The sequence below is a fragment of the Gossypium hirsutum genome, chromosome D02 (genome assembly GCF_007990345.1).
Source record: "Gossypium hirsutum isolate 1008001.06 chromosome D02, Gossypium_hirsutum_v2.1, whole genome shotgun sequence".
NCBI lineage: Eukaryota > Viridiplantae > Streptophyta > Magnoliopsida > Malvales > Malvaceae > Gossypium > Gossypium hirsutum.
Window position 1 is genome coordinate 54263381 of NC_053438.1, and position 27474 is coordinate 54290854.

General features: G+C 33.2%; 1 protein-coding gene and 1 long non-coding RNA gene across 7 annotated transcripts; one reads left to right on the top strand and one right to left on the bottom strand.

Moving 5' to 3' along the window:
* Positions 1-311: 311 nt before the first annotated feature.
* Positions 312-1694, bottom strand: LOC107907914 (uncharacterized). Its single transcript, XM_016835218.1, has 4 exons — positions 1556-1694; positions 1241-1384; positions 967-1147; positions 312-912 (listed from the first exon to the last, which is right to left on the bottom strand). The coding sequence occupies exons 1-4, from the start codon at positions 1692-1694 to the stop codon at positions 312-314; spliced, it is 1065 nt and encodes a 354-aa protein (XP_016690707.1).
* A 6530-nt stretch (positions 1695-8224) lies between these two features.
* Positions 8225-16817, top strand: LOC121214717 (uncharacterized). 6 transcript variants are annotated; one of them, XR_005910422.1, is made up of 3 exons: positions 8227-12562; positions 12664-12899; positions 12982-16817. It is a non-coding gene; the product is annotated as an uncharacterized lncRNA (long non-coding RNA). The 6 variants fall into 6 exon arrangements; XR_005910423.1 differs by having other exon boundaries at positions 8227-12088; positions 12458-12899; XR_005910420.1 differs by having other exon boundaries at positions 8227-8806; positions 12022-12899.
* Positions 16818-27474: the final 10657 nt, after the last annotated feature.

A 27474-nucleotide genomic window follows, 5' to 3' on the forward strand; every position in this document is an offset into this window, starting at 1 on the left:
TATAGATTAATCTATCAACAAGAAAAATATACTTTTGACATCTGTGTCTCTTCTAATCCTTAACGAAGATCAGAATTTGTGGACAAATTTTGCAATTTCGGATGATTTGGAACATTTTTCTTATAATGTTGTAGTTGATACTTCAAGATTACTTTCTCTTGCTCTGTGAAATCAAGAGGATAATATTTGTCCACAATACAAAAAATATCATCCATATTGAAGGATTTATAAGCATCATTAGGATCCAAAGCAGAGCTAAGGGTAAGAAGATCAATTGTCTGTTCATTAAATCTACTATTTAGCTCAAAAAGTTAAGAATTTATAGCAGCATTGAATATCTCAACTCGATAATGGTGCTCCATATTGAAATCAACATGTTGGTGACAATCATGTTTTACCACATATGGAGAATCCATATAAAAAACCTTAATATTGTGCTTTTCAAAAAATGCTTCCACCACTTCCAACAAATTGCCCCAACCATTTTCTCTCAACTTTTGTATCATAGTTTTGGTGCTTAAGACTAAGTACATAACATTTACTATATCTTGGGACTTTTGTTGTAGATGTTGACAAAGAATATCTATAATACCCATTATCTCTTTCACTAGATCTAAGATAAAAACATAATAAAAAGATGTAATCTTCTTATATGTTGTAGCTGAATCTCCGCGGATAAAATAATTAGAGCCACTTTCAATAACATTTGCTAAAACATAACAAGTAGCATCAAACATTCTTATCAAGCTACAAACAGAACAAAAATGAGAGCTCCAATGGGTTTCTCTAGCTCGTTTCACAGTGCCAATTTGGTTAAGCCCTTTACCAATTTCAAGTTCATCAATTACCAGCATATTTGCAATTCCAATTGCTTGGGCAACTTGTAATTGATCATGGAATTTGCAAGAGGCACTAATTATATTAATAATGAAGTTCAAATAAGAGAAAACTATGAATAGAAATTACCTCTTAAGAGCCAAGTAATGAACATAATATGCATAGGGACAATCATTTAAAAACAATGCTTGCAAACTGTTCCATTCACCCTGCATGTTGCTAGCACCATCATATCCTTGACCTTGGATATTTTGAACATCAAGAAAATGCCGAGAAAGACCAGCACATATTTCATCTTTCAAAGTTATTGCTGCAATATCTTAGACATGTGTAAGATGAAAGAAACGCTCTTTTATGAATCCTTTCTCATCAACATATCTTAAAAAAATAGCCATTTGCTCACTTTTAGATTCACCATATGCCTCATCAATAATGAAACAAAATTTAGAATCTCCAATGTCTTTATGAATCTTATGACGCACTTTATTTGCAAGAATATGTAAAATCTCCTTTTGGATCATATGAGAAATATTTCTTGAAGCATTGTCTTAAACAATTTTGGAAACCTTATCATTATAGGAATATAATAATGTATTCAATTCAAGAAAATTACCTCAATTTATTGAATTAGAGGTTTTATCATGACCTCTAAAAGCATATTCTTACAAAGTTAACCATCAAACAACATCAAATGAAGTCTTGACTCGTAAGTGGATACCTTCATTTTCATCTAAACTTTGTGCATTGATAACCTTGTCAATGTGCCAAGATTGATTTAACAAATCTTGAAAAATTTTCTCAGCATTATTATGTAGAGAGCATGGATATTGGCCAACATGATTCAAGAAAGCACACATTTTTCCATCATTAACTCTTTTTTTTTCAATTATTAAAACCTTTAATACTGAATGCATCCTTTACATTACTAACAATATGTTTTGAGAAAAGATAGCATGAGAAATAATATGTTGCATCTTTAGTAGGGGAATACTCCAACCAAGGAAATTTGCAAAACCAGGTAGACTAAAATCTTCGAGGATGCTTGTCACCAGAAAGTGGGTACTGAGACAAACATAGTTAATATGAACCCATTTCTAAATATGCTCCAATGACTTCATCTCGCTAATTAACAGGATATTCCCATTTTTGAGGATGTAATCCCAGATCTCGCTCTAGATTATTAGTATCAAAAGAAAGGTTTGGATGATATTCACTTTCAAGTCTTGGACATTTAGAAGTATTAACTTCGATAGTTAGGGAATCTTCATTCTTCATTGGTTAACTAGCATCACAAGTATCACTACTTTTCCTCTTAAAAAGTATCAATTGTCTTTACATTCTTCATTTTTTGTAATCGACCTAAAATTTAATTTTATAAAATTATAAAAAAAAAGTAAAATGACTATTACATCCAAAAACAATGAGAATTCTAGAAAATGAGAAGACTTTACCAAGAACAAGTGAAACAAGGCGTGGAAAGTCACAGAAAATGTAAAGACTCTATGACATGCCAACTGTATCTGGTTTAGTCTTACTTTGTATAACAGGGTAAAATCAAATTCTATAATCCATTTTATTTCCATTTCTATTTTCATATCATTCTCATCTCAATTTCATTTCGGATTCAAATCATAAATTGCATAATATAAAATTTTTACCTTTAATCAAACATACTCATTCTTGTGTTTGTGTCAAAGGCTGTAGTTCAAAGCCCGTGACCATCACACACAGTGTATCCCATGGAGGTCTATCATTGACATGGGGATCATTTGGACCATAAGAACTTGCCCAATTCAATGAGCTGTTGAAGAAGCTTATCAGATTGAAGCCTAGGTAGCCCAATGATGAAGATATAACAACATAGGCTACCTTGGTAAATAGGGAAACTAATCTTAGAAGATTGAAGGGTATCATATCTTGTAAGATTAGATTAGATTTGATTATGTAAATTGATTATGTATATTGTAAATCCCTAAATTTAAGGGATAGGCTAATCTCTTCCGTCAATGTAACTTGATCTAGACCATTAGTTTTAAGGGAGCTTAACTATAAATAGAGAACCTACCCCTCACTTGTAACTCACTCCCTTCTTTGATTGTTTCTTGTATTCTTTGATAGAAAGTAATGCAGTTGAGAGCATTTACTCAAACACCTCTCGTGCATAGTTTTCTGTGGCTTTCTGTTGCCTTTAGCTTTCTTTTGGCATAATTGCTTCCGCTATATAAATTCGTGCCTTGGAGGAATTCTAAAGGAATTGTAGTGGTTAGGCTGATTTAAGCAAGTTTGGAACGAACGGGTCGCCTAAGGCCGAACAGAATGTGAGACTAAAGTTTTAGCCCATTGACAAGTGGTATTTGAGTTATTGGTTGCGAAGGCACCGTTGGGATGTCGAAAGAAGGGTTGATCATAAGTGGGCCAAAAAACTAATCTTTTTGAAGGATATGTTTTCGGCAGTAGGGGAACAGGTGGTCAAACTCGAGGAGTCCATGGTGGACATGAAAAACTCAATCGATGCGATAGATGGATGCATAGACAACTAGGGTGAGTAGTCTAGGGACTTTGTGAAGGAGTGTCTCAATTCCAATATGGATAAGGTACGCAAACGTTAAATTCACATAGGAATAATGCTCTCGAGACCATGTTGATGGCTTTGAAGGAGGAAACAATGGCCACGACAAAGGCTTTGAACACAAGAGTAGAGGAGCTCGAGGGAGAGCTAGCCTTGTGTCGAGCGGTCGTGGGGAATGGAGTGGCAAGTGCATCACTCAATTGTGAGGATGTCTCGAAGCTAAAAGAGTTTATGGGGACAAGTTCTGCATGCGATGTGGACAATTTCTTGTGGAGGATGGAAAAATACTTCTATGCCAAAGGCATCATGGATGACACGGTTAAGGTAAATACTACTTCAATGTTTCTTACTAATATTGCAATTTTATGGTGGTCAGGCAGGTCCATAGATAAAAGGCAAAGTGAGATTGGGACGTGGCAAGAGTTCTAATGTGAGTTGAAGGGACAATTTTACCCAGAATTTGTCGAGGAGGAAGCTCGAGCAAAGTTTCGATAACTAAGGCAACAAGGCATAGTGGGAGAGTATGTTTGAGAGTTTAACGAACTCATGCCCTAAATTTTAGATGTGATTGAGAAAGAGACATTACTTATCTTCATGAATGGATTAAAGTCGTGGGTCATATAGGAAGTGGAACAAGGAGGTGTCCAAGAGCTGTGAAAAACTATTACGATAGCGGAGTCCGTGGTCAAGCTTGGTCTGGGGAAAGATAAGCTTAAGTCTTCCAAGTCTGAGGAAAGTGGTGTATGTGAAGGGAATCACAAGGAAGATGATAATGGCGTTGGCAACAACAACGATGGTGGTAATGGGAATCCATGAGTTGGGAAGTAGAAAGCCAACAAAAAAGAGGGGCAAGTTGAAATGTTTTCTTTGCGACGATCCACATATGTTGAATAAATATCCGAAGAAATTCGTGCTTTCTAAGAAGGATAAGTTAGAAGGTAAGGTCTTGAAACTTGGTTCGAACACACGGGGTGTTGAAGCTAAGGAGGTCGAAAGCGAGAAAAAGTGGAGTGCTTCTTGTATCATAGTCCGTATAGGTTGTGGAAGTGTCCGAGGAAGTTTACCATCAAAGGGGACGATGGATCAAACAAGGAGCCCAAGAAGCTTGGTTTGAAAAAGGGAAAAGTCAAAGCTAAGAGGGCAGAGAGGAGCAAGAAGAAGAGAGTAAAGTGCTTATTGTGCCGTGGTTCGCATGAGTTGCAGAACTATCCACAATAATCCAAGTCAGTTCTGGTCAAAGAAAAGGCAACATCGAAGCTTATTGAGTCATCGGAAGGGCTTCCACCCAAGGAAAATGTGAGTTTGTCATCAAACTTAGAGGTAAAAGTTGCGATAAAAATAGTGAAGCTGGGGCTAACAAGGTTCAATTCGAGTAAAGCAACAAAGTTGGCCGAGTTGTCGGCGAGCCTTCCACCAATGAAAAAGGTGAGTTTGGCATCGAAATTAAAGGAAGAATTAGTGGTGCAAACTTTGAAGCTAGGATCAATGAGCCTCACTTCTATTGACACATCAGAAGAGCTATTGCCTATTAGAGAGGTGGGTTGTGCATCAAGCTTCGGGAAAGTGATGATGTAAGTTGTACAGTTGACTCGAGTAAATGTTGCGAGAAATGTACATTCTAAACATTTTGATAGTGTTTTACATTCTAACTTGTTAGCTTGGCAAGAACGTAGGGGCCCTTTCGAAGTTATTAAGCAATGAGGTCGAGGGACTGTAGGTAATTCAAAGCCAAGTGGTGTGAATCAAGAGGATTCTATTTGAAGCAAGTTAGAATGTGGGCAAGAGAGAGACGTAAGTTCTTACCATCGAGATGTACAAACAAGTGGAACAGTTCCAGTTAAGAGGCGATAAAAGCTGAGGCAAAAGTTTCGAAGAAAAGAAAAAGTTAAGGCGTCAAGACGAGACCGAAGTGAATCAAGTCAATGTTATTCCAAAGGCGCAACGAGGGCATTGCAAAAATGGGTGAGGGAGAATGTCATGGCCGCAGTTCAAAGCCCGTGACCATCGCACACAATGTATCTCATGGAGGTCTATAATTAGCATGTGGATCATTTGGCCAATTAGAATTAGCCCGATTGAATGAGCTATTGGAGAAGCCAGTCAAATTGAAGCCTGGGTGGCCTAATGATGAAGATATGGCAACATAGGTTACCTTGGTAAATAGGGAAACTAATCTTAGAAGATTGAGGGGTATCATATCTTGTAAGACTAGGTTAGATTTGATTATGTAAATTGATTTTGTAATCTTGTAAATCCCTAAATTTAAGGGATAGACTAATATCATCCGTTGATGTAACTTGATCTAGACCGTCGGTTTTGGGGAAACGCAACTATAAATAGAGAGCCTCCCCCTCACTTGTAACTCACTCCATTCTTTGATTGTTTATTGTATTCTTTGAGAGAAAGTAATACGGTTGAGAGCATTTACTCAAACACCTCTTGTGCATGGTTTTCTGTGGCTTTCTGTTGTCTTTAGCATTCTTTTGGCATAATTTCTTCTTCTATACAAATTTGTGCCTTGGAGGAATTCTAAAGGAATCCTCACTTGTGGTGGTTAGGCTGACTTAGGTGAGTTTGGAATGAATGGATTGCCTAAGGCCGCATGGAATGCGAGACGAAAGTTCTAGCCCCGTGACACTTGTTCAACCATTCGAAACCATAATATTCAAACTCAACTTAAAATCAATAATTTACTAATTTTATAATTGAAATCATAATTGTCAATTCGAAACATAATTTTTTAAATACTAATTAAATCATTCAAAGTTCATAAAAATAAAATTAATATAGCTAGATATAGTAAATCAACTAAAAATGACAAGCTTGAATATAAATGGTTTATCAAGTTGACAACATAAGTTTCCTAATCCAAAATTCACATAACTTTCGACTCGATGAACCATTTTTTATTTCATTTTCACCAGAATACTCACTGCTTCACAAGCTATCGTTTGACATAATTTTAAACAAAGTGACCAATATTTTCTTCCTCCCCTTCACTTTTAACAAGTTAGAAACCGTCTCCTAATAATTTTCCATCAAAAAACATACACAATTTTACTTAATTTTATAAGCTTCCATCAATATCCTTTAATGGAAACTTTTAATACACTTGATAAAATAAAAAGCCGTTGGTACATATATGTAAAACAAGCTTCAAATATTCAAAATCTATGAAAAATTTGAAGAAAAACATACCTAATACTTAAAATTTTGGAGGAAAAATGATGAATTTTTTCTTCTTTTCTTGCTAGGCACCAATATGAAAATGAAAGATGATAAAAGTTTTTTCATTTTTTCTTTTCTTTTTATATATATTATATTACTTTTAAAATATTAAATAAATATTAAATTGATATTATTTAACAAAAATATCATTCAAAAGTCATCATGAGTAATTTAGCTTCTTCAAGAAGATTCTCTCTTTGTTTTTATCAAGAATAATTTTTTTAATATTATTTTTAATACTATAAAAATATTGGAGGGGCCTACTTATATTTTTATGAGGGTATAACATATATACAAAGTAGAGGTGTCAATGGGTCGGGCGGCCCGGCCCGGCCTGACGGCCCGCCGGAATATGGGAGGGTTCAGGTAAAAATATAGGCCAGAAATATGGGTTTGGGCAAAAAAAGAGGCCCGCCATTTTTTTGGCTCGGGCCGACCTGGATATAATAAATATATATTTTTTATTTTTTATTTTAAAATATTTTTAAAATACTTTTTTTTAATTTTTAAAATAAAATTTTGGTGTTTATTAAAAAAATGGGCCGGGCCGGGTCGAGCTTGGGCTTAGGAATTTTTTCTCGGGCTGGACCTGGACAAAATTTTAGGCTCATATTTAGGGCCAAGCCGGGCCCGGGCCTAGGTCGCGGGCCAAAATTTTTTTCTGGGCTCGACCCGAACCGGCCCAGCCCGGCCCATGGACACCTCTAATACAAAGGGAGAAATTACAAAAATCTTAAACTTTGGTGGGCTACTTATATTTTTGGAAAGGTCATAGTATATTTACAAATGACTAAATTGAAAAAAAAATTAAACTTTGGGGGGGCCATGGCCCCCTGGGCCTCTACTTGGCTCCGCCGTTGATCATCGGTGAGGTGTGTATTCGGATTCAAATACAGTTATATTAGTGAGGTAAAAAAATAAAATGACTATTAAAGGCATTACATTAGAACTTTATATAATATAAGATTTAAAATATTTTATTTTTATAAACTTATTAAAAACATGTGCAATTCTATTTTTAAAATTTTTTAATTAATTTTTTTATAATCATTTTAAATTATTTATTTTATTTATTCTCTTAAATTAGTTAATCAATTTTTTTACAAAAAAATGCTAAACATCATTTTAACAAATAAAAACATTTTACTTTTTTAGGGAATTAAAAACCACTTAACCCATTAAAAGAATTTTATATTAAACAATAATTTTAATTATATTTATATTAAAATAATAGTTGGACCAATTTTTACTTAATTGTAGCTTAAAGTTCTAGTCAATTTTTGAGACACCAGTGAGTTAATCTCACCTTATTGGGGTTATGCCAAACACCAATGAAAAATAGGCTACAGTGAGTTGAAAGCAACTTTGAAAAAATCTCTTGACATCCCAACGCACTTTCAGTGCAGTGGATCAAAAGGCGGCCTTGATAAAAAAGATAATTTCATTGAAAGTTATTTTTTAAAATTAAAAATTAAAAATTTTGGATTTTTTTATTTTGGTTAAAAACCTAATTTAAAGTTAAAGTTTTGTTTAAAAAGCAATTTGTTTATTAAATTTTTTATTTGAAATTATGACTTTTTTTTATGCAAGTGGGCTTTTTATTAACAAACAAAGCAAACAAAGTCGAAACAACAAACCCAAACAAAGCAAACAAAGCACAAGGGCCAAGCCCTAAACAAAGAAAACAAAGTAGAAAAACCCAGTTCGAGTAGCTCCCAGCCTAACAAAGAAAAGCATTCCAAACCCTAGAAGGAGCTGTCAACAAAACAAGCTATGACCCTTAGTAACCAAAGCCATGTGAAACGGCGCCAAGCTCACCAATTAGCTAGAGTAGAGAATAGGAGGCAACCAGCGTCAACAACGGCTAATCGCAGACAACCTCCACGGTGCCCAGATCACCAGTGAGTGAATCCCCCTCAAAAGTCACCTCATGTCGGCTAAGATCCATAACCAAACAAACAGTGTGAGAGCATTCCAAAGCCTCCGCAGCAAAAGCCGTAGGAACATGCGCGGTAAGCACTGAATGGGATCTGAGTACTTTGCCCAAATTGTCCCTAATAACTATTATTGTAAAGGACAACATGTAAGTCGCATTGAAGGCAGCATCAAAATTCACTTTCAGCATAGTGCCTTCTGGAGGCCACCAACGTTTAACCCCAATAAGGCGATCAGGTAACCTCTTTTGCACCACATCCATTTCCTTAAGATAGCATATGACTTTGCGAACAATATCCTACACTTGAACAATAGCATTTGCACGTACACACTGACTTCAAGCATGCCAAATATACCAAAGTGCACACACAATTTGCCAAGAAATAGTAGGGTTAGAAACAACCAAAAGAAAATAAAACCAGTCTTGGAATGATATTCCAACGAAGTCAATTGGCCATGTGATTTGCAAGTCGTCCCAAACCCCGGCAACCAAGGGGCAGTCAAGGAAGATGTACTCTATTGTTTCAGGTGAAATGAGGCATTGAGACATAAAGTAGAAGGTTGTATACGCCAATTGTATAAATTGTAGTAACTAGGGATGTAATAATTGAAAATCCACTAGGCTATAATTTTTATCTTTCCTGGTAGTTATAGTTTCCATAATTTGTTGTAAACAAGCCTGTAAGAGTAGGTAGTGTCAGTAGAGTCCGAAGCCTAAAGAAGACGGTAGCCTCTCCTTACTGAGTACACCCTGAGTCTTCCTCCCCCCATGCCAACAAATCATCATGAGCTTCCCCGGCAAAGGGAATGTAGAGAACCATATTCGCAATAGTGGATCCCAATACATCAGTAAGCAAACGCTCAGCCCATTGTCTAGTGTGTTGATTAATAAATTCAGACACATGCATAATAGTATAATTAACCCATTGGTGTTGCAAATGACGCTTAGGCAAGCCTGGAATCCAAACATCATCCCACACTCAAACACGATAGCCCATACCCATACGCAAACTCAACCCCAAGTGAAGCAAGCCATTCGCAGACCACAAGCTCTTCCATAAGTAAGAAGGGTAACTCCCTAAATTAGCATGCAAAAAATCACATTGTAGGTAATAGTTTGCTTTAAGAACACGCGCAAACAAAGAATTAGGATAATTAATCAAATGCCAGCCTTGTTTTGCCAACAGAGCAACGTTGAATTTTGCTAAGTTCTGAAAACCTAAACCCCCAGAATCCTTCGTCTTACATAACTTAGACTGAGTACACCAATGAATGCCACCTCGACCACCGTGACACTTCAACCAAAATTGGCTAATGACACCCTCCAATTTGGCACAAAAAGAAGTAGGTAGTAAAAAATAAAACATAGCAAAACTAGGGATAGATTGTAAGACGCTTTTGATAAAGACCTTTTTCCTCCACGAGGACAGTGGCCGAACACATTAGCTTTCTATCCAAGAATGCATGTGGTCCTTTAACCCCTAGAAAGCCCTCCACTTGTTACGTTCCACCATACTAGGAAGCCCTAAATACCTCTCAGGTTCAGTGGAAACTTGAACCCCCAAACAATGAGAAATGATGGCCACAATTGATTCCTCTACATTAGAGTTGAAAAAGATTGATGACTTTGCAAAATTGACACATTGCCCTAAAGCTTGCTCGTACTCTAAATGAATATGTCTAAGAAGTAAAGCACGAGTAACCGTGGCTTCCCCGAAAAGGATACAGTCGTCTACAAACAACTAATAGATAACTTACGAGCCTCTAGGACTAATTCGAGCCCCCTAATCAAATTATCTCGAAGCGCCTGTCGCATAAGAGAGGAAAGCCCTTACTACAGATGAGAAACAAATAAGGACTTAGGGTGTCCCCTTGGCGAAGTCCTCTACGTGGTGAAAAAACACGACCCACCTCCCCGTTCAAAATGACTGAATAAGAGACCGAAGTAATGAGGATAAGAGTCACCCAATGCTTGGAAATAACCATTTTCAACATTAAAATTTCCAAGAAAAACCACTACACCCGAGCATATGCCTTACTCATGTTCAGTTTCAAGGCAAAGTGCCCTTTCCTCCCCGTCCTCTTCCTGCAGTACACATTGAGCATCTTATAAGCTAGTATAATGTTATCCATAATCAACAGGCAAGGGACAAAAGCACTCTGAGCTTCATCTATGCACAAGTGCAAAACAGACTAAAAATGATTAACTAGAATCTTCGAAATGATCTTGTACAACACTGAACATAAGCTAATAGGGCAGAACTGTTGCATATTGGTATGATTTGAGACTTTTGGAATAAGAACAATATGCATCCTGTTAATGTCCACCAGTGCTCAAAATACCAAGGTAATAAGAGCTAACATCCCCACCCACTATGTGCCAAAATTTTTGGTAAAACAGTGTAGGAAGCCCATCAGGACCTAAGGCTTTCGTCGGTGCCATTAATTTACAGTCGCATAAACCTCCCTATTTTTGTTTAAGCGGATTAATGTCTAATGCTATGTCTAAAAAATTATTAATAACAAAAATAGTAGCTGAAATCCTTACTCAATTTAAAAATAATTTGCATGTGTGTATAGGTTTTTTGATTTTATTTTTCATATAACTAAGTTGTAATAATTCATTGAATTTTGTGATTTAATGTTTGTTGATTATATTTTATAACGTTTAAAAAATGGAAATAAAGTTTGGAATTTAATACATTGTTGGCTTATTAGTTCTAGTGTTTAGAATATTGAGGTAAAAAAAAGCCTTCTAGTACTTGAACTTTACTAGAGGTTGAATTAATTTTTTTTGAATTAAAAGTCAACCACTTTTATTGAAAAGGGAGAAAGACAAACTTCCTAGGAAAATGAAGAAAATAAAACAACAAAATAAAAACTAACCATCATAAAACCATGGCACTACCCCGGTTTTTCACATTCCAATGGCCAGACTCAAAAAACAATAAAAAAAGAAAGAAAAACACAACCCTAAAACTTTCCCTATTCAATTTTTGTGTCGTCGTACTTTTCTCCCCTGATGGACCTTAGTATCTAGATTTGCAATCTGCGTCGTATCTTTACTTCTTCAATCCATCCATTTCTGAGTTCCTCGGATCTCTGGTATCCCTTTTTCTTCTCCGGCCTCAGTCTTCTCACTCAATAACAACTTCTTTTAATCATTTCTCCTATATTCTCTGGTTATAATGGCCTTAATCTCTAATGGTGTTTCTTCCACACAAAAACACGAGGCAACTCTTCCTCTTCCCCATGCAGCAATCGCATGTGCCGCTCCATTGGCTTCTCTTGGAATGAACTGGAACTGAATATTTTGAAAATTCCTTGATTTGGTTAATATTTCTTTTATGGTAGCCCCAATGATTGGTCGACCATTTTCTTATTTTTGTAATTTTTTATGATGTTTCTTGAGTCCCCTTCGATAATGACATTGCAAAATCCCATTTCTTCAGCAAAAACGACTCCTTAGAGACATGCAAGTGCTTCCACTATTGTCGAATCCTAAGCGTTGTTGATCGAGTAAGAACACGAACTCATTACAAATCCCATATTATTTCTGATAATAACTCCCGAGGCTGCTCGTTGTTTTGTTAAAGAAACGTAGCATCAAAGTTAACTTTAACCTGATCCTCAAAAGGGGGTTCCCACTGGGTAATCACTGTGTTTTTTTTCCTTTTTAATGCTTCCTCAAGATAGTTCAGTTCTAAAAAATAAGCTTTGACAAAAGCCACGATCTGGTATATTGTCTGTCGAATTCCTTCATGAAAGTAAATATTCCTGTTATCCCAAATTGCCCATAATGATATTACTAAGCATGAACATTTGTGTGTATTTTTGAGATTGAATGTCTCTGCTAACCATTGTTTCCACTCTTGATTTTCATGAAAGAGCGCAAATGTTACTTTCATTTACTAGAGGACTTGTTTTGCAATGCTACAGTCACAGAATACATGGCTTACAGTCTCTTCTTTTTCTCCGCAAATCGGGCATAAGGTATCGTATCTCAAGTTTTGGATTTTTAAATTACTAAATGTAGGCAAAAAATTATTTGTTATTCTCCATAGATTAATCCTAACCTTGCTGGGTATTTTTAGGCTCCAAATTTTCTAAAGTAATTTCCAGGTATATTCTGGTTTGTTGAAAATTCATTTCCTAGCAAGTTAAGTTAATCTATAATACCTATTTTGTAACAATTTTTCACCGTGTATTCTCCCAATCTGTCACCTCTCCATACCCAAATATCGGATTGTAAAAGGTTCCCTAATGGGATTGCTTCAATCTTTTAGCTTGGTCATCAGGGAAAAGTTCTCTCAGAATCTCCTCCTCCCAGGTAATAGTTTCATGATTTATTAGATCAACGACAAGAGTGTACCTGTAATCAATATTCTGAAACTTCAATTTTTCTTCCCCAGGAAACCATGCATCTTTCCAAATATTTACTGATTTTCTATCCCCAATACTCCAGACCATTCCTGATTCCAGCATCCTCCGAGTGTTCCATATGCTTCTTCAGGTAAACAAAGGGTAAGCCCCTAATTCAGATTTCAAAAAATCGCAACGTGGGTAGTATTTAGCTTTCATAACTTCCGCGAGTAAACCTTTGGAATTGGTAATTAGCTTCCATCCTTGCTTTGCCAACAAGGTATTATTAAAAATTGATAAATCCCTAAATCCAATCCCCCATTATGCCTTGGGAATACACAATTTCTCCCACTTGCACCAATGAATACCCTTGTATGTTTTCAAATTTTGCCACCAGAATTTGTACATAATATTCTCTAAATCTTGGCATAAGAGAAACTGGTAATTTAAAACATTGCATAGCATATGTAGGAATGACCTGTAATACGGATTTAATAAAAACCTCGTTTCCTTCAATAGATAAGTTACGAATGCTCCAAAATTTCACTTTTGTTAAGAATTTTTTTTTTAATTTCCACAAAAGCATTTTTCTTTTTCCTTCCCACCATCATCGATAATCCAAGGTACTTCTCAAGATTATTGGCTATTCGAACCCCCAACGATTTCTTTATCTGCAACTTAACCCCCTCATGGACATTATTACTAAAATAAATTAAAGATTTTTCAAAGTTTACCAACTGTCCCAAAATTTGTTCATAGGTATTAATGATGGATCTGATGGCTAAAGCACCTTCCATCGTTGCTCTACCAAATAAAATATTGTCATCGGCCAAAAAAAGATGATTGGGAATATCCTTGTCATAATAAAAAAGATAAGGGCTTAAAGAATCTCCTTGTTGTAATCCTCTAGTGGGATTGAACTCCACCCCTCTTTCTCCATTAAGCACAACGAAGTACGATACACTCTGGATGCAACGCATGATTAAAATTATCCACTTCTCACAAAAACCTAGCTTTCTCATCATTTTTTCAACGAAATCCCACTCAACCCTATCATAACATTTGCTCATGTCAAGCTTTAGAGCAAAATTTCCCAATCTAGATATTTTCTTTTTAAAACCATGTAAAATTTCATAAGCCACCAATATGTTGTCTGTACTCTTGTCTTTCGGGAACAATTGTGCCTTGTGCATCGTCAATAGAAAAACAAATAGCCTTTCTGAATCTGTTAACTATGGCTTTTGAGATTATTTTGTAAAGTACATTGCAAAGACTAATTGTTCAAAATTGTCCTATATTTTTTGGTGTTTGTACTTTAGGGATTAGAATAATGTTAGTATCATTAATAGCACCAATATCTTTCTGATTGTTCATCTAAACTGAATCTCGACACCTCTTTTCCTATAATATGCCAGAATTTTTGAAAAAACATAGCAGGGAATCCATCATTACTTGAGGCTTTAAGAGGCGTCATTGATCTAAGCGCTTCACAAATATCTTATTCCTTAAAACTCATAGACATCTCTTTATTGATATGATCAGAAATGCATTGTTGAATTTATGTCCTTAAATATTCACAATCCTGCAATTGTTTAAGGAGAAAAGATCATTAAAATAATTTGTCGCTAAAGCAAGTAATTCTTTATAACCCTTGATCCAATTGCCACGTTCATCTTCTAGCCCTTTAATTGTATTTCTTTTCTTGCAATAGGAAGCATAGCTGTGAAAAAAAGATGTATTTCGATCCCCAAACTAAAGCTAATTTGCCTTTGCTCGTTGTTCCCAAAAATTTTCTTTTTTGTTAGCCTCGATATTTAAAGCGAGCTTAACATCAACAATTTCTGCTAGTCTCTCTTCTTCGGGATCTTCATTGTTGAGTCCTTCAAGTTTTTTATGCAAATCTTTCTTCGTTCGATTTCAGAACTCATAATTGTTTTTAGCCCATTCTATTAAACCATTACCTAATCTTGCAAGCTTCCTTAGTATATCATCATTGCTTGATCCCCAAATTCTTTTCAATTGCACCTCAAATGTTCCTTCAAGAATCCATTCTGAGTTAAAACGAAAGGGAAATTTCCTTCTTTCTACAAAACCATCTTTATGCCCTAAGGTATCCATAAGCAACGGGCAATGGTCCAAGAAACTATGTGGTATATGACGTATAAAATAACAAGGAAAACAACTCCACCATTCCAGATTGGCCACTCCTCTATCTAATCTTTCCCATATATTATTTTTCACAAGACGTCCTCTTTCCCATGTAAACCATTATCCTGAAAAACCTAAATCACTTAATTCACAATCATCTAGTACTTAATGCTTCCATTTGTCGTTCATCTCTTAATCTTTTCTCAAAAAAGTATATAATCTCATTAAAATCTCCCATACCCTCATGCAAATATCATAATTTATCCCATGACCTCCTTCTTAGATGCTCAATAGGGGAAATATATTTCATTAGAATACTATTATATATTCAATCTTAATTTTATTCTGATGTTTACATTAGAATAGTATTATATATTTAGTATAAATTTGTTTTTTTAATATGTTCTAAATTAGATAATATATAAAAATAACAAAATATAAAGTATTATAAACTTAAAAACGAGTCAGGTTGACTTGGGCCCGAGCCTTAAAGACCGAGCTCAACCCATATTTTAAACGAGTCTAATTTCTTTACCCAAACCCTTTTAAATTTTAGGTGGACCTTTAAATTTAGACGGATAACCTGGCCATAAACAATTCTATTCCAAATTTAATAATGGGTGCATAACCCATTATTGTACGTTAGATGATCCATATTTAGAATTCCAAAGCTATTGTTTATTCAGCTATCGCGTAGATAGGATATATAGAGTCTTGAATCTTGATGCTTTATGTGATAAAAAAACAAACAAGAGAAGGAGATAAAAGAGAAAATATGAATATTTTTTATCTTCATGCTCCAAGTACACGCTTAACAAAAGAGAAATCTAAACACATGGTCATTTCAAATTATAGAACCACTTAAATAATGGTACTAGAAACAACTATTCCTAATCAAAATATAAAACATTCAAGCTATATTCTTGAAAGCAAGAGTCCCATTCCTTGCCACTGGCTTCTTTCTTTCCCCATCATATGTACAAACAATTGACATTGTGGTTTGGAATATTATTAATATTGATAGTAATCATATTTTGTTCGAGTCAAGTCTAAATTAAATTTGAATTGACTTCAAATTTTGTTACAATTAATTTATTATTATGCATTACATTTCTTATTATTTATCATAATTATAATTATTAATTATTAATATAATAAAAAGAAAAATATAAAATTATATATAAAGATATGTGTGCGGTTGAAACACAAATTTTTATGTTAAAAGATACATATAGTATATATCTATACATATAGTATACATCTATGTGGCTAAAATTTTATATATATTATGTAGATTATGTGTGAAGGGATAAAATCTTTGATTTTAAAATTTTAAAAGTTAACTTCCAGGAATTTATTTTTAAGGCAAAGGCCATTGGAAGTTAAAAGGGGTTTTTTAGGCATGAAAAAGCAATAAAAGTATAATGTTGACCTTGTAATTGGAAAACGAAAGAAAAAAGAGAGAATAGATAGAAGAGAACATGAGCACATAAACCAAAAGGAAAGCAGACAAGCCACAAGAGAAAGGAAGAGCGTGAGTGGACAAAGAACACGATGACACTTCATTGGTATTTATATATGTATAAGTTTTTTTTTTCTTTATGTAACGCCAACGTATTGATTTTACTCTATTGTGTATGATGTACTCAATGCTTGGATACAATGGTTTTTTTTTTTTTGTCTTATGAGTTTCTTCATGAGTTGTATTTGGTTCTTTGAATATGATATATCTTTAATATCTTTAATTATTTATTTTAGAGTAATAAACTATAAAATAGTTCTAGTGATGACCTTGATTTCACTTTGTTCAACATAGTTTAAAATTTTTTCACATATAAGGCAACAGTTTCAAGGTTAATGATCCTTTCACTTTGTTTGCAGAGATTTCATTGATTATATTTAATCATGAGATTTCCTTCTTAAAACTGAGTGAATTAAAAAAATAATTAAAAAAATCTTATATTTCGTCGATTTGAGAGATATATTGATCTGTCCTAATTTGATACGTCAAATTAGACTCTCCATTACACTTAATGAGTTTATTCTCGAGAAATTTGAATGTCTTTCCCCTTTTTTTTACTTATTTTTAGTTCTTTGCTTTAATAAGTGATTTAGTGTGTTTTACGCTATTTTTTGGGCCCAAACTGGCCAAATGCGCCATAGAGACCCTAACGATTAATTTAGTGTTATAGGGAGTCAACGGAACTAGAAGGGGTATTGCAACATTGAAGCATAGAAGTCGTGATACCCTTGACAGTATTGGAATGAGAAGAATTGAGGTCATCTTCAATGGTATTGTGATACTAGCCATGGGTTTTGTGATACCGAGACACCCAAGGATCTCCCATTTCAAATTGATGTGGATATCACGATACCAGACTATGGGTATCATGATAACCTTGACAAGAGGAGACAAAAAATGACTGCAAGGTTAGTCATTGTCCAATTCCAACACCAATAAAAAATACACGTTGAGGGGCATTTTGGGCATAATTTTTGGATTGGAATCAGAACAAAATGTCTTTTTTGGCTGAGAGAAAAAAGGGACTTTACATTATTCAACTTTTACATCTTTTTAGCTTAGGGTTTAGTTACTTTCTTAATCTTTTTAGGGTTCTTGCTTCCCTTTTTTTAAATTTAGTGTTAAATAGTTAGTTAGTTGGTTAGTTAACACTGTAGCTTGGTGTTAATTACTTTTTAATACCTTAACTTTCCTTGTAATTACACTTTAATCCTTCAACTTAATCTTATTCAGCTTTGTTTAATCTCATTCAACTTTGTTCTATTTTACCTGTTAAAAATAATTTATTTAGTGTTTTTATTCATCTATCTTAACTCCAATTTTGTGTTCTCCAAGCTTTTGCAAGAGCTTGAGTTTTTTTTACTTAGCCTTGAGTTTAAGTTAATGCAATTTTTGCTTGATTATTTGTGTTTAGATATGAGCATGAGTACCTAAATCTTAGGTGGTTGGTTGATGAAAATGTTGGGTAATTGATTTTTGAGTTTAGAGACTAAATTGAATAGAATTCAAAACTTAGGATTGATGCCCCAAAAGGAAAATTTAGATAAGTAAGACTGAGAGGAGATCGTGTCGGGCACCAATTCAATCGTCCTAGGTTAGTTTGGTGAGGTCGAAAGATAAACCAGACTAATTTTTCTAATTTGTTAAAATTGAGGCCGAGAGGTAAAATTGAGCCAATTTAGGAGTATTAACGATTTAGATCCCTAATTCAAATGTTAACCAACAACATGGAAATCAACCATCCGTTGTCTATTATCGAATTTTCTAGTTTCATAGTTTGTGTGATCTACAATTTGGTCCTTTTTTGTTTTGAGATAATTAATTAGTTTAATTCACCCTCGATTATGATTTGTCATAATATGACACCTAGTGAGTAGTTAACTAAACTCCCGAATTGCATGCTATAGATTAGAATCACTTGGTCACGAAACTCTTTTGGGTTCAATCATTGGAATACTCGGGTGTTCCATTATACCACTAAAAATATTACAATTGGCATGTCACACTTACAGTACACCACACGTTGATTGATTGTTTTAGTGTTGATTCTCTGCCCCGGTACACACACACCGGTGTCGAAAGCTGTCATATTGGAAGATATTAAATACTTATCTTATTTGTTATATATACATATATATTTCAAAGCTCGATTCACTCAAAACAAAAATAAAAATTAAAGTGTCGCAGTAAAAATGATTCCCTTCATTAATTTAATGGATCATGATTAAATACCAATTGTAAAATCTTTAATTCCAGGACTTGTGACAACACATAATTAATGAGGTGTCAATTTTAGGCATTGTAGGGGTGTTACAACTTTCCCTATGCATAACTGAATCGCGAACTCAATTTTATTTTGGTTTTTAAAAGAATATATGAAAAATTATCTTTTAGAAAATTTTTTCCAAGTTTTCCAAAAAAGGTAATTCCATAGGTGACCAATCACACCTAATTAAAAGATCGATGACTATTCCAATTTTATTAATACAAATCCTAGTGTTTTAGAAAACCTAAACTTTCATAAATTTTCATAAACTCGTCAAGCTATTTTATATAATCTTGGTTCAATTAATTCTTAATTATGATCCTTTTATTTTGGTAAATAACATTTTTCTTTTTCGAATTATATATAATTTTCACATGCATTGTTGCATATTTTTTTATATGCTTATTTGCTTGTTCTTTTTCCATGTTTCAAATCTGTTGTTTTAAATTATCTTCCTTAGATATGCACATAAATTCCGCAACATGAGCTCTATACCCGGGCTTCGTCCTTTTAAGTGGAAGTTAAGTAGATAAACCTTCATGATGAATCTCTATATGGACTAGTGAGACATTTTTAGGCTGCAGATTACCTATGTCTTTGTGATGATCCTCCGTATGGGCATAAGAAAATTTATCACCTCAAATTGAACCTGTTTCGTATGATCCTAGAGTGGGTAAGGAATGGGGTTCTTAGTAGCCTTAGTAGGCAACAATAAGGATAATTCGAGTACCTTTTAGAACCAAACCACATTAGTAAACTGTTTGAGCCCACCTGAATAGAGCTATGCAAAAATTCTACCCATTAGTAATTACCCAAATAAGTACACATGAAGAATGCTTTTTACACTTTGTTTGTTTGTTTGCATGTGTTCTATGAGATTATGTTATTTTGAGAATAAATTTGTTAATGTAGTTGATATTGTGTACTAAATTTTTATTGTAAATATCTATACATCAACTTGTTTCCATTTCATGCATGCATACATTCATCACATGCATTTTAAGTATAGGTTGGTTGATCTTTCTAAGTGGGTTTCTCTTTAGAATCAGAATTGTAAAAATCACTGAACGTTATCATTAGTGCTTGCCAAGAATCAGAATCATGGATAAAAATTCAATGCCTAGAATGGAAAAAACTGAGGATGCCCAAGAAGAAGGACAATAAATTGTTTCTAAGACTCAAGTGGAAATGAGGGAATAGATTGCTAAGCTGATGGAATTAATGTCTCTTATGGTTAATGAAAAAGGACATGTTACAAACTCTACAAGGCATGGAGAGGAACATGGCGAATGCTCTCATGATAAGTGTAACACCCCTCACCCAATCCGAGTAAGAGATTTTACATGTAACCACTAAACTCACCACTCAAGTATATTCTTGTTTCATATAATCAAGGTAACTTATAGCACAAAAGATTGTCATTCACACAATTCATTTTTTTTACTAATGAAACAAAGCACATGACAAACTAAAGTTTGATATATATACATACATGGCAAAGGACTTGAGCTTGAAGCTAGAGGAGTGATGTGATCCGAACTAAAGTATTAATCATCGATTCTTTTCAAAACTTTTCTAACACCTATGCATTTATAACAAACATGTTAAGCTACATGAATAGTTTAGTAAGTACTCAATTGAATTCAATCTTCCCATATGGACTACTGCCAAACATTTGACTTAAACAAACTACACCAAAAATATCTAAAATAAAGCAGTGGTGTCCGCAAGTATATGGGTCAAATTGTAATATAGTATTGTGTTATATCGAAACACATGGAAGTATTCTGAGGATCATACCCAAGGGATGATGAATTGAATTTGTTGAAAATCACTTTACAATAATAAGTCTAAATAGTAATAATTAAATTCTATATTATGATAAATCATAAAAGAGATAATATCAAAAATTAAATAAATAATAAAATAAACAAACAACTAAACCAATCAGGAAGATTAACTCATTTCAGTGGTTGTAATTAACTTCGGATTCGGGTTTTAGGGTGAATTAGGTATTAACTAACCAATTATTACCTCTCGGCCTCTAACTGATCAATTAATTGACCAATACTCATTTATTTCCCAACCTTATTTAACCTTTGATTACTTCGTACAATTGTCAAGCCTAGGGTTTAAGAACACGTATTTTATACCAACTAATTCTATAGGAAACCCTCACTCCTCCATTAATCACTCTCACATCCACTCGTTAATCTCCTTAAGGGAATTAGCTACTCATGATATTCATAGCCTCAATCTCAATAGAAATAAATATGTACATAAACACAAATAAATCTAAAGAGAAAAGAAATAAAGAAATAATCCTATTTGATATCGATGGAAGCGTAGAGTAATAAATCTCTCGATTGAGATAACGAGAATTGTCACCTGAAAAGAAGAATAAACTGAAATACTTCAATAATATAAAATAAATCTTAGATCAAAATTGATTCCAAGATAGAAAACCAGTAAATTTTTGAAAAAGAAAAGAAAACTAAACAAAAAGCTAAATCTACACTTACTCCAAAATTACTAGGGTTTTTGGATGCATATAAGACGACTTCGTTACATCAAACCTCTAAGGTCTTATTTCTAGAAGTGATAGTAGCCTAAAATAGGTCTTCAGCACATCCTAAGTTTTTGTATAAGTTTGATTGTGCAAAAGAAATTAACCTTGAAGGACTTGGGCTCCACGTCAAGCCTATGTTGTGCCATAGACATTGCATGGCACGACATGACACTGATTTCTAGGGCTTCTAGGTCCATTTCATGCTTTAGCGGTTCAGGAAGCTTGTGCGACACTCATCCTTGATCCTACGTCCATTGGGCCTAAAATTCAGCATCCCGCAAACTTAAATTAACAGATTAGAAATACCTAAGACCCATGTCGGCCTAATAGGTTACTAACGCTAAAAAATGTGTTAAAAACACTTATTTTGTTAATATTTACTAACTAACTACTAAGTACTGAAAATGTAATAATTAATACTAAAATAGCTAGAAAAAAAACTTTTTAAATGCCGAAACATATCTAAACTACCACTAACAATTAGTGGTAGGTCACTTATATATACAATTTATTTAATTTTAATAATATTTATTCACACAATTTCTTTTATTGGTATACTTAAACTTTTAATTTTTTTCCAAAATATAAAATTATTTAAATTAACTTTATAACTTATAATCTTAACTTCAACATATACTATCACTAATTAACTTTCGCATTCACATATCAAAATCTTTCTCTCATTTCACAAACATAACAAAAACATTTAATTTAAATATATCTTTAAACACTTAATTCACCCATTCACTTTTATCTTTATTTTCACATATTATTACACATACACCTTTACTTCATATATTACTTTTGTAGCCTTTAGTGAATCTCAGAGTAGTTTAATAATTTCAATACATTGTAGAGATTTAAGCCAAACACGAACTCCCGACATATAGTGGAACTCTGATAAGGGGAACTCTAGTAAACACATCAAATAACCCAATACTCCTCTCCCAATCTCCTCTGAATCCCCGTATCACCAACCTGAATCTCATCCAAACCCCAAGCCCCTCTCAACTCCAAAATCATTTCATTACCATATATCACATTTCCTCTGACTTCACTAAGACATTTATTCACATATCAATTTCATATAGCATAATTGATATATCACACATATATCACTTTGTATCATATTACTTATTACTTTGAATCACATAAACACATTCACTATATTTTTATTTCACATATTCACTTTATTCACAATTCATAAAAATACAAACATAACATGTATTCACAACACTTAGTATTTTAGATTTCAATTCATTATTATTAAGCACTTTACATTCTTATAAGACTTTAGTTAAATATTTTGTTTCACTATTTTAGCACACTTAGTAATTTTTGAATATTTTATAATTTAGTCCCTAAATTCATGAAAAATCAATATTACTTTTCTAACACTTTTATATCACTATTCACTTCATTTAAACCTTTAATCACAATATTCAACACTTTTATATCACTATTCACTTCATTTAAACCTTTAATCACAATATTTTGTAACACCCTATACCTGGCCTGGTCGCCAAGCCCGAATATCAGGATGTCACACCACCGTCTCATGTTATACTCATAGTAAATTGTCACATTATTAAGAAATCATCCTCTTTATCAGTGATCTTATAAATTTTTAGTCAAACATATATAAATCATCATTAGAACATGCCAAACATACTTTAAATAAACTTATAGTAATAATTGAACATGCATTAGGATCACTTAGCAAAATTTCCAAGTTAAACACGTAGGTACCGATACTAGAACATGGGTATTGATATTTTCCTTGCACGGTATTGATACCGTATGAAAATCGGTACCAAATCAACATTTTGTTTCTCGCACAAAAATTATACTGTGGAAAATTATCAATACTTGTCATAGAATATTGATATATTTACCCCGAATATCGATACTCGTGATAGGTTATTGATACCAATTTACAATTCCAACTTTTGCATGTTTCAAAATCATAGAGGTATCATTTTTACAATATGAATATCGATACCTCAGCTTCAGACTAGAAAAATACAATATTTTTAAGATATAAGTCATTCCAACTTGTACCAATTCATTATCATATCATCATCAAATAAACATCAAAGCGACCGTAGTAATAGTCTCAAACATCAAAAGTAAGTCTGAGCAATAATCAATGTAATACGAAACTAATCTCATAAACTTAGGAACAAATAATCTATGGAAGCATCCAAAACATCATGATAAATACCAATAAAAGTCTACTACATTACCTTATTCCCAAAACATAAACAAATAACTAACACCTACGAAATCACAAAAATGGACTTGCTTGGATCACCCCTCGGAACCACATCACTCACATTGGCACTTAACTACTCTATAAGGGTTTAAAAGGAGTGAAATAGTTTAACAAGCTTAGTGAATGCCTAGAACAACTACCATGCAAACAATTCATCAAGCATTAACGAAACAACAATATAGCACAACCTTAGCAGTTCCAATTCTAGTATCATATTATACTCACTCATGCATTATTTACTAGTTCATTTACATGGTAATCACATTCAATTTTAAGCATATATCACGTTACACATGTAATCACATAACATTTAAGCATATATCACAATACACATATAATCACATAACATTCAAGCATACATCATCGTACTCAAAAACATGCTTATAGATAAATTAATAGTTGAGTTATGAAATGTAAAAGTGGGCACTATCACCACTCATCGGATACACGGATCTCCAACACATCACATAAACTCAGAGTCAAACATGTCCCAGAAGTGAAGCATAAAGCTAACACTCTCCTTATTTCACTTCACATGTCCTGTTGAATAGAGCTTAGCTCACATTCCCTTAACCTTTTAACATGTCCCAAGGCCTCAACGCCCAAAATCATTGTACATATAGGTAAGTACTCACAATCCTATGACATGTCAACTATATCTAATGGTTTCAAGATCACAAGGCCAAAATATCAGAAATCAAACACATATCACTTACCAATTATTTGTGCATTATCACTGAATATTTGCATTTTTAGCAGAACACTGTCACTAACATTTAACATATACATAACATGTACACATTTGCATTTTCACAATAATTATCATAAACCACATATCACATGTTATAGCATCTCATCTCAATTCACATATTCACAAACACATAAGCACATAGTTCATAAGATAACATAGGTATGAGAAAGCTTACACTTGGAATTTAGAGTAGGGGTTTAGGCTACTACTAAATTAATAACGCATTGAATCATGTCCACAAGCAATTATTCCAAACACTCACCAATACGTTTTCTCTGAAAAGTCGAAAGCTCAAACTAGCCTTTCCTAACTCGTAGATGGTCTTAGTGAATCTGAAGCTTCAACATAATAATTCACACAACAACAAATTCAAAAGTAAACTAGGACTTACCACGAGCAACCAAAACACATGAGTTTAAACTAAGTTCTCATATAACTGAAACCTTTAACATAGCAAACTTCAAATCTAAATATATCGGTCTATACTCAATCTTTCTGCCTAAAACCAATTCCGTTCATCTTATAATTCACCTACGACTAATTCCCAACCTTTAAACTACACAAAATCACCTAATTCATGGTATCGACATTTTCGACATGTTCATGGTAATTTTAACGAAAATTCATTAAAACTCAAGAAATCTTTAACGAAACTTCAAAGTAAGTTTAGAAACCTTCTAATCATGTCGAAACTAATTGAAAAACACTTTAAAACCACATTTTTACCCAAAATCTACCATTAACGACCCAATTTTTGGCTTCCATTTAAAACATGCGACTTAATGGCTAAAAATTTCGTTTAAAAGATCAAATATCATTTAAAACTAATTAGGAATTGAACCGTTGCCTTAGTTGATCGAAAACCTGAAAAAACCCAAAAATTCAACTATGGAGAAATCTATAGTGTTCTTGGATGTTTTTCTTGAAACACTATGGAGATTTATGGCTTGGGGAATGATAGAAATCTAAGGAATTAAGTTTGAGAATAAAAATTGAATGAGAAGAGCTTTGGAATGCAATGGACGACAAAACAAAAATTTGGAGGAGAGACTAACTTAGGTTTTATAAAGATGAATGGGGAAAATAGGGTGGAAATTAAAATTTGGTTTAATTGCCTTTTAAAAACTAAGTTTTGTCTCTTTTACAAATCAGTTCTTATTTTCAAAATTAAAGGTATTTAAAACCCATTTTCAGAAATTGATTTAATTTTCTAAAAACCGTAGTAAAAAGCATTACTGATATACCACGTCGCAAAAATTTTGAACACTCTAAGGCTAAAATTCCTAAAATACCCCTAAAACTCCTAGGCCCTATTTTTGGGCGTTACATATTTATTTCACATATAAAATTTTAAACTCTTTACAATTTGGTCCTCTCTATAGTAATTTTACTATTCTACATCTATTCACTCATCAATCAATGATAAATAAATAACTTTTCACTCCTTATAATTTAATCCTTAATTTCATAAAATTCATTAATCACTAAATTATCACATTATAATTTCTTACATTACTAGAAAACATTTAATTATATATTCACTACAAAGTTCAATAAACATATTCAATAATTATAATAATATCTTATTAATCTTTTCATATTAAAATTTAAATACCCAAATAGTCAAATTAAAATAAACCAACTTGAATTCAATTAAGTACTTACCTATTTCTTCACTTGAAATTAACATTTCTCCTCACTTTCTCAAGCTTTCGCTTCACTTTCATCTTCATCGAAGTTATTCCAATGATTGAAAATATTCTCATAGCACTTTAGAATATGAAATTAAGCTATTTTTTAAGGAAAAAGTCAAGAAAAATGCATGGGAGATTTCTTTTCTTTTTTCCATATTTTTCATTTTCCTTTTCTTTCTTTTTCTCCTTCTTTTTCTTTCCCTTTTATTTTTTGATGACCGAAGTTGTTCCTATTCAAACTTCAAATTAAGTAGGAAGTTCTACACTTATTTTTTTCAATTTAATCCATTTATTCCATCATCCAATCAAACTTTACATAAATTTTCTCTTTCCTTTACATATTTAAACCTTAATTTCCATAAATTCCCTCTCCTTTACACCTCATTGCATAGAAATTTTAATCCCAACATTATGTCTCCAAATATCAATTAAAATAGAAAAATTACATTTAGGTCCCTCCGCTATAAAGATGGGAAACTTGCACTTTAGTCCCTATATTTTTCCATTTTATTCAATTTAGTCCTTATTTCAATTTTCCATTTCCACATATCAATACATATCCCTATCACATTCATCAAAAAATAATTATTCACTTTCACCTCCTTTCCAAAAATGATAAATTTGCATTTTATTCCTTTAACTTTCAAAAATTTGTAATATAGTCTTTACTAACTTTCATTATTCATAATTTCTCTTCAAATGCTTAGTTAACATTTAAAATACTTATTCTTTCTCAAAGACTAAAATTTTTAGGGTATTACAACAAGAACCACCAACTAGCATCACTAACTAGCAAAGTGTCATTTAACTACACTAGTTCAATAAGTACTGCATCTTAGGATCCTAGGATGATCGGAACCACATGATTATTACGAATACGAATAAATCCATTGAATAGAAAGAGTTGATAAGTAGTAATGTCGCACCATTTATGTCACTTAAAGATCAAGAAAAATACTCATTATTAGAAGAGATATTATAGATGATAGAAGGCATGGAAATGCTTAGGGGAATAAATGCAAGAGAGCTAAGTTTGGTACCTGATCTGATTAATACACCAAAGTTCAATACTCTTGATTTTAAAAAGTATGATGGGACAAGTTACCCTATGGCCCAAATTACAATGCTTTGTAGAAAAATGTTTGGGCACGTGAATAATGAAAAAAATCTTGATATGTTGTTTTTAAGACAGTCTCACAAGATCTATAGCAAGATGGTATATCCAATTGAGCCAGAAGAGTATACAATCATGGAAGGACTTGGCTAGAGCTTTTCTAGATTAGTATAAACATATCTTTGGTATGGTTCCAGATTGTTT